The 8,506-nt window shown below is 45.1% G+C and overlaps 1 protein-coding gene across 1 annotated transcript in view; it reads right to left on the reverse strand.

Annotated features, from left to right (window-relative positions):
- PIGU (phosphatidylinositol glycan anchor biosynthesis, class U) overlaps nt 1–8,506 on the reverse strand; it is a gene marked incomplete at its 5' end in the record, with an annotated part of 15,224 nt that overhangs the window by 4,813 nt on the left and 1,905 nt on the right. The window contains 5 exons of the mRNA XM_009072512.1: nt 151–305; nt 2,566–2,663; nt 4,597–4,697; nt 6,289–6,398; nt 7,637–7,699. Coding sequence (XP_009070760.1) covers nt 151–305; nt 2,566–2,663; nt 4,597–4,697; nt 6,289–6,398; nt 7,637–7,699 — 527 coding nt within the window. The remainder of the gene's footprint in view (nt 1–150; nt 306–2,565; nt 2,664–4,596; nt 4,698–6,288; nt 6,399–7,636; nt 7,700–8,506) is intronic.

The raw sequence follows: 8,506 nt of genomic DNA on the forward strand, positions 1-8,506 counted from the left end.
GCTGCTCTCCTTCACATATTCATTTTTTTCTTGCACTGCCAGTAAATCACAGATCCCACTTAGGCCAGGCAGTGGGGCAGTGTGTGAGATGGATGAGAAACAACATGGTGGGGTTAGACAGAAAAACCCAGCAAGAATCCTTATACTTACATAAACCCGTAAACAGATGGGATAAAATCCCAGGAGTTAAGGAGGAAGAAGGAGAGGCAGATGATGACCACCAGGCTGCACAGGTACAGGGATGCATACTGCATGGTGTAGAGCCAGAAGCTTTTGCTTTTCAGTTTGATTGGTATGAACTGACGCTGAAAGGGAAACAGAAGCAGAGAGCTCTCATCAGCTGCAGAGCCATGAGAAAGTCTCAGTGCTTACATCATCATTCTGAATCCATGAAAGAAAGCATCAAACACTGGCACTGTGGCACTGGAAGGAGCAGCTCACACACAATCTGCCTGATGGCCTTCACTCTGGCCAATGAAGTCATGCACATTGCATGAATTTCCAGAACTCTGCTTGGAAATACGGCAGCAGAGCTGGTCACTGCTGCTGGCAGAGTCACTCTCAGGCACTCTGTGTATCTAGCTATTGGTCAGCACTGGCACAGGGAATTGCCCAGGGAGGTGGTGGAGTCACCATCCCTGGAGGTCTTTAAGAGCTGTCTGGACCTGGTGCTGGAAGATATGGTTTGGGGTTTAGGAGATACAGGTTAATGGTTGGACTCAATGATCTTACAGGTCTCCTCCAACCTTGATGATTCTATACAAACCTCCTCACAGCTTCTCTTGTATCTTACATGTTTGCAATACTGCCCTGGTGCCTTCTAGTGCAGGAACGCACTCAGCAGGGTGACCGAAAGCCCTGCTCCACACTCCAGCCTGCAGGTCTCCAACACATGGCCTGGCTCTCCCTGCACTGCTGAAATCGGGGAACGAGGACATCCAGGGGGTTCCTAAGCACAAAGGAGCCCTCTGAAAGATTGCTTCCTCAGACAGACACCTGCTGCAGTCCTGCCACTGCCACATGTCCTGGCAGATCAACCACAAGCCCTTGTCACATAACATGACATATTGATATCGCACTCCGACAGGTCACAGAATCTCAGACTGGCTGAGGCTGGAAAGGACCTCTGCAGATCTTCTAGTCCAACCCACCTGCTGAAGCAGGTTCATCTGCACAAGATCACATCCAGGTGGGTCAAAAGAAGTTTTCCCTCCTGCCAGCTGCTTTAGCACTATCATTGTCATAGCATTTCAATGCTAAGATGATAAGTATATCCATGTCCTCTGGCTGCGTTTGTACAAGGACCTGTGGGGATCACTCAGGTTTCTGCAGGGCAGTGTTTTTTCCATTTAGTAGCAGAGTTTGCACTGGTAGGAGATGTGCAGAGCCCTAACTGCTGTGGGCTCTGTGTAAAGTTCTCTGTAAAGCTCTGATTTCTCAGAGTGTTTAAGGTCACTTACTGGGACAATGTAAACAGGTTTACCCAGAGCATTTGGCAGGATGGAATGGAAAGTGCTGCAGAAAAGTGATTTAATTCTGTACATAGAATGCAGGAAAGTCCATCCACAAATTCAGATCAAAGGACACACACTGGTTGCCTTTAAAAGCTGCAGATTAGGCAATCACATATCAAGGCACTTGTTTATGACTGTGATGTACAGTGCTTGTATTTTCCTCCCAATTTACTTTGACTAAAGTTACAAGAGAACAAATGAGACTAAAATATAAACTATATAAAGCAAAGTCTCCTAAAAGTTATCCAACTGCAAAAGCAACACTGACTCTGGCAGTTGTTCTTGTCTTGTAGAGAGTGATAGCAATTACATTTCTGAAAAATAAAGACACGTCAGAGAAAGAAAAGGAACGAGAATTGACTCTCCATTCTGTTTGGAAGCTCAGAGATTTGAAGCTGCAATGAACCTGTAGACAAGATTAGCTATAAAAATCAGCAGCAGCAGCTGCAAAGAGAAAGCCTGGTGATGGGCACAACAGCAGGATTTCAGAGGGGCACAAATAACAAAAGTAATGAGGAAATGACCTGTGATGTGTCCTGAGCCTCTGCTGAGTTCATAGCCTCACCTTGGCCCATAGCACAACAAAACCAGCAAGATCAGCCCTGCTGGAATTCAGGGGTCCTGTTCATGGGGAGCAAGAAAGGATAAGGCCAACCAGGCTCTTTCACAAGCCTTTTGCCATCAACCCCCAGAGCAGCACTTCTGGGTCTGAGTAAGACACACACACAGCTCCTCATGCCAACACAGCTCAGTGAGCCACAGCAGTGCAGGGGAACTTCTCCAGGGCTAACCCCCTCACTGCTACTCACAGGACACAAAGGACAGCACTGACTTTAGGCAAGCTAAACACCAGCTAAACACCAGCCTGTTCTGTAGGTGGCTCCCTGCTCCCTGTCCCACACACAGACAGTCCCATTAAGGTTTCAAACCTGTCATGGCTTGAGGACACTTCTGCTGAAACTCTGCACTTGCCCAACTCCCCTCTCAACAGCCAAGGACTGTCCCTGCACCACTACAAGACAACAGACACCAACAGTTACAAACCATCTACCTGTAGAAGGTAAAGGAGTGCTGGAGCAAACAGAGTGAGAGGGTAGAGAGACTGGTATGTGGCTAAGGCCAGGAACACAGCACTGAGGAAGGCACTACCTGCAAAGACAAAAACACGTTCATTTGTAAGGAACAGTTACTGCAAACAGCTGTACAGAGAGGCAGTGCAAAAGGGAAGGAACACATAATCCTCTGCAGGGGCTTCACAAGTGTCAGGACACCAGTTGAAGAGCTTTTTAGCATCATGTAGCCTGAAGGGTGTCCTCTTGTTAACTGTACTTGGAATGGAGAACAACTCATTCTAAGCCGATTCTCTCGTGAGAAGGAACCACTGACTGGTTTATATCTCCTGTCGTTCACACACAGAAAGATTCATGGAATTCAGTCTATACAAAAAGGCCATGCTGGCTGCTGTTACTGCATGGGAGTGCATTCACCTAAGTCACACCTGTACGTAGCAGCTGTTACACTGGGCATGCTGGACACCCTCATCACCAGAGGGTGCTAGGGCCTCAGCAAAGCTCTGGGCAAGAGAGCAAGCAAAAGTCTGCAGCTGCAGGAATGGAGTGGCATTAGCTCTGCTTTACAGGTACCAAAACTGAGGCATAGAAAGGATTAGCACAGCTTTTCCAAGTGGTCTGAAAAATATGAATGCCTTATCTGAGGTGTTGCAGACTGAGCTCAGTGCTGAGTACTCACATTTCCCAACTACCAACATCAGAAACCAAGTCCAAAAGGTCTCTGGTTAAACCATCAAAACACAAGCACCCAGTGAAGTAGCCTGGTTATACCTACAGACTGTCCTCTGTAAAAATGCAGCTTAGACAGCAAGAATCCTGACAGTGGATTGGACCAGCTGTCACCCTGCTGACACCCAAACACTCAGAAAGCTTCTCTCTGCTTCCAGCCTTGAAAGAGAAGATCTAGGATTATCTGGTGATGAGCTTTCTCCACTCTTCAACTACACTCTCCTTGCAGAAACCTTCCTGTCCTTTATTTTATCAATGGTTCAATTCTGCACAGATCTAAAGAACTGATCCACAGAAGTCATGCCCTGATATGCTCTTTGCCCACTTTAAAGCCCACACTGCCACACTCCCAGCCAGGGAGAAACCATGTGGGACAGCCAATACAGCTTTGTCTATGACCAAACTATTGGTCTTAAGGTATCAGTGAACAGTTAAACACCAATTTAAATCACTTGTTTGCTATTGAAAATGCTTTGAAATGAAACCTCCTGCTCAATTACCCAAGAATTAGAGGAAAAGTATTCTTTGGAAACACTAATAAATTAGCTTTTTTTCTACAGTGCCTGGGTCTGGGCCCTGCTGGAGAACAGAGATCAGACTGACCTTTCCTCTGATCAGGCAGAGGTCTCCTAAAACTTAGGTGACTGGTGCAGATCAGATATGCTGGAAGATTTAGCACTGGGAGTCATAAAAGAAACAGAAAGCTGCACTTTGGGTGCCCTTAGGGCACTGTGCACAAAATGAATGAAACAGTTACTGTGAGACAATCTACTCAGCCCTGCTGGTGGGTCTTTGGGTACTGTGCTGCTTCCCCAGAGCTCAAACAGCTCATTTACAAGTGTGAGTGAAAGCCCAATGACAGCTGCAGGCAATGCTTCCTTTGGAATAAAAGTTCAAAGATAAACTTGGAAAATAAATGGTATAAAACATATTAAGTGCATATTCATATCCAAAAGGAGAATAGCAGAGCATTATGTGCTCCAGCACACAGAGACATTTCTTCCTGAACAGAAAACTACTTGAAGCCATTCAGGAAAAGGAATCAGTGTTCAGAGATGGAACTCCTGGGGACACTGAGGTGAAAGGAAGTTTTCACTTAACTATAAAGTCTCTTGGTGCCCTGATTTCAGGTAGAACTTTGACCTTGTTCCTGACCTCTTTCTGCTGTGTTGAGATCTCTGTAGCAAATCCTATCTGTAAAGTTCCACCTGGATTTAATTTTTGCTACATTTCTAATCTTTCCAGGAAGTCATAAGGAACCTTTTTTTTCTTCATTGTGTTACCTTTTATTGTAGCTAAAATGAAGAATGCAATGACAGAGTTGTTGATGGCACAGGTGGACTTTGCCACACAAGACATCACAGTGTAGGGGTTTAACAGGTAGCTGAAAGAGAGCAAAGCTCAGGTTACATTCAAAGCAGACAGCATTGGATCAAAGAGTTCAGAGAAAAAACAGATGCACTATTCTTTTTGTTTATTTACATTTGATGGGATCCTCTCAGCAGCAAAGTAACTCAGCTGAACAGGTTCTTCCATCTGGAGCAATCCAGGCCCTTTGGATTGCAGCCTTGGGCACAGTGGCCACAGGGAGCCTACTGCAGGAAGGGGAAAGTTGGGAAGATATCCAACATATAATTTCTGGCCTAGAAAACAACTACCAAGAATGTTTCTTGTTTTGCAGAAACTCTCTACATTTATTCAGTCAGATCTAGGATTATTGGACCCAAAGCAAACTTCTGCTGCTACTCACATCTGCTGGTTCTGAAGAAGCATAAGAAGACAAGAAGATGGAAACAAATCCTAAGACATTAGCAGTTTCCCCCAACACAACTGCACCAGTGTCCTGTTCACCATGGCATGAGCTGAGCACAAAACCTGCCAGGCCAGCTCTGAAAACCTGGCACATTTTAACTGGAATTACAGCAAGATGGCTGACTCTGAACACCTCTACCTTCCAGAATGCAGCCACACTTGAGTTAGCAAAGATGCAGCTCTGCTTGGAAATGAGAATTACAGTAATCTCATCTAACAAGGTTCAGAGCACAGAAAAATGTTTGGAAGGACTAGTATTACAATAAGCATGAAAATGTACTGATCAGCCTTGCTAATTACTAAAACCATCATCAATGAGCAGATAGGTTGATGACTTCCTAATTGTCTTTTTATATTTTCCTCCTCTGAGCCCCAGAGTGTCTTTTCCAGTGTTTCCAAAGACACAGCCTACAGCAAACAGGTACAATGTAATGTCAGTTTGCTGTGGCAATGTGCAAACCACTCTGCAATCTGCCACTCTGCTCCTCCTGCCACAGGGAATTTGCCATTAAAAAATTCATATGGAAGGAAGAAAAAATAATGACTTATCTAATGGGGAACTCACTCTGACACAGAATAATTGAGGTAATTTCTCTGTGTCAAAACACCAAAGCAATTCTTTAACACTAGGTACCTTGTCTGCATGTTATTTATTTCAGTTGAAGCCTTCTGAAGTACAAAATGTTTAGTGCAGATGAACACCAAGACACAAAATTAGTAAGATCTTTGAACTGTCACAAGCAATTTGGGTTATTCAGGTTGTGATATTCAGCAAACATTTTGTCCAACTGCTCAAAGGTTCTCCTAACTCTTCTGGAAAGACACCATTTGGGGGGCACAGAACCATTAGCATCCAGGCAAAATAAACGGGAATGGGATCTGTGCATACACAACAATTCCTGCCCAATTAATGACCTTATTCTGCTGAGCCTGTCTTGGAGAGCCTCAGTGAATTTACTTGTTGGCAACAAACGTGTGGAAATGCAGCTGATTTTCACTGAGCATTCAGAGCCACTGGGAGTTTTACATACAATAGGAAATTCAGGATTTCTGGGGAAAACCCCAACCTTTACTAAATGCTGAAGCCTCAAATGAGACAAATCAAACCCAAAGGGAGCTGAGGAGCCAAACAGCTCACTGCAGCCTGCAAGAGCAATACTTACAATAGTGCTACCTTGAGGGGGATGTAGTGCATCTCCATGGGTGTCTGGATGAGCTCAGCCACATCTGGGGCATATTTATCCAGTTCTATTAGGAGCTTCTGCTTTTTGAACTGAACAAGGGAGAATAATCAAAGACTGTCAGACGAGGAAAGTCATTCCTTCACATTACTCAGCCAATGATTTGGGGTTTCTATTACCACAGAGTATCTCTGAACCCAGACATGAGCCTTACTTGAGCTGTGTACAAATAGGACAAAACCTCCTCTCTTTGCCCAAATACTTAACAACCGAAGTGAGTCAGGTGAAAGCAGATAATCTCTACTTCCTTAATGACCTGTGTCTAGCTCGTGACACAGCCAACAGTGAATTCACCACACTCTCCATCTCCCTAACACCTGTCTGGATCCCTAGTGAACAGCTGACTTCATAAACTCACTGTTCAACACACAAGGCCCTGAAAACCCAAGGCCCAGGAGTATGCAGTCTTTGTTATTTGGCCTATGCCCAATCTCTCTTTAATCTGTCTTGTTCTGTGGAGATGAAAGGGAAATCTGAAATACAAACCTCCTGTACCATGTCACGGTGAGAAAGAAGGACAGAAGTGCTGGCAATAAATTCTCAACAAGGAGTGTAACTCACATGTGGGATTTTCATGTCAGCAGTTCTACTGTGAGTTATTTCTTCAAGCTCCAAGTCAGAGGACAAGAAACAAGCACGTGGCCAGAGGGGAGACCACACAGATGCTGTATAAATCAACATCCCTATTGAAGCTGATCCTGAATCTCTGCCCCTCTGGAACTGCAGAGAGCATAGCACTGCTTATACAACATGCTCTTTGAGCTCCTTATGAGAGAGAACTGGGAGGGACCATCTCCAAACACATGCACGTGTAATTTGAAGGGAGCAAGTCATATTTGGGTGTCAGACTTTCCCCATGCTCACTGGAATGATTTCTATCACCTCAGCACCTTTGGAAAGTTTCATTCCTTCCTTTACACATTTCTAGTCTGTGCAGTACCTCATGATCGGTGCAAAGAAACCTTCTCCAAGGTAACACAGGGTGGAGGAGGTTGTACACACTGCTGTGATCACCACTCACATGCAGTGTGTAGCTACAGACACTCACTTGTTTCATACTGTAACACAGCCACAACCAAACTTACAATACCTTGGCTGTTTACTGCATTCAGTCCTCATGTTTGTCATTAAAAAAGGACCAGGTTTACTGCAACAAGCACTGGATACTGCATCCTCTGGATACTGCATCCTCTGGCATGTGCTTTCTTTGGTAGAGGGTAATTATATTTGCTGGGAGAAGTGAATCAGCAGCACTGGGAATTCAGCTTACCACAACTTTGTTGAAGTCCTGGATGGCCAAGTAAAGGGCAACAGCAGTTAGTGCATCAGTTATCTGAAAACGCAAAGGATAGACAGACTGACTGTGAGCAAACCAAACAAATGGTGCAAAAGCTACTGGGCAGCACTGAATGAGGACTGTGATCTGACTGAGGTCACAGGAAGAGCACTAGATTGCTGATTTGTCCCCTGCCCTCACACGGCACTGCTTTCCCCTGAAGGCATGAGCTGTACCAGAGATATTGCTGTTCACAAAACAAGGGAGTGGAGAACTAAGAGGACAGAAATTGTTCATGGCAAGAAGCACGTGAGGGTAATAGAGAGAATCACTGGTCTAGTTAGAGCACAGGCAACACTGTGGCAGTGCCCAGCTGGCTAAACCCACCTGGCCATTAGCCCAGCTGTGCCTCGAGCTGTCCCAAAGTTCCCAGGCAGCAGCACAGTGATGTGAACAACCAGCACTACCCAAGGCAGATGGCTATTAGCTCTGCAGGAGCCCTGGCATGGATCTGGGGACAGAGGCTGCACAGGGTGCCATGTGCAGTCAGCTACAGGATTTCTGTCCTTCTCCATTATGCACAACTCAGAGAACACTTTACAAGAGACATTTGGAGGAATAACCCATTTGTGCTCCTTGCAGGCCTGGGGTTTGGCAGTGGTTTAGTGACAAACACAGCAGTGTGGGGTTAGGCTGGGGGGACAAAATAAGAGGTAACCTTTGAAATAAAATGACAACTGCCTATCCCTCTGTGGGGATACTTATCCAAGCCAGAACTCACAAAAAAGAAGGAATATGTACAAGAAGGAAAAAGCCTGAATGAGGGTTTGTACAGGCAAAGTTGCTTTCTAATTAAACTGTGAG

The sequence above is a fragment of the Acanthisitta chloris genome, unplaced genomic scaffold (assembly GCF_000695815.1).
Source record: "Acanthisitta chloris isolate BGI_N310 unplaced genomic scaffold, ASM69581v1 scaffold4624, whole genome shotgun sequence".
Taxonomy (NCBI): domain Eukaryota; kingdom Metazoa; phylum Chordata; class Aves; order Passeriformes; family Acanthisittidae; genus Acanthisitta; species Acanthisitta chloris.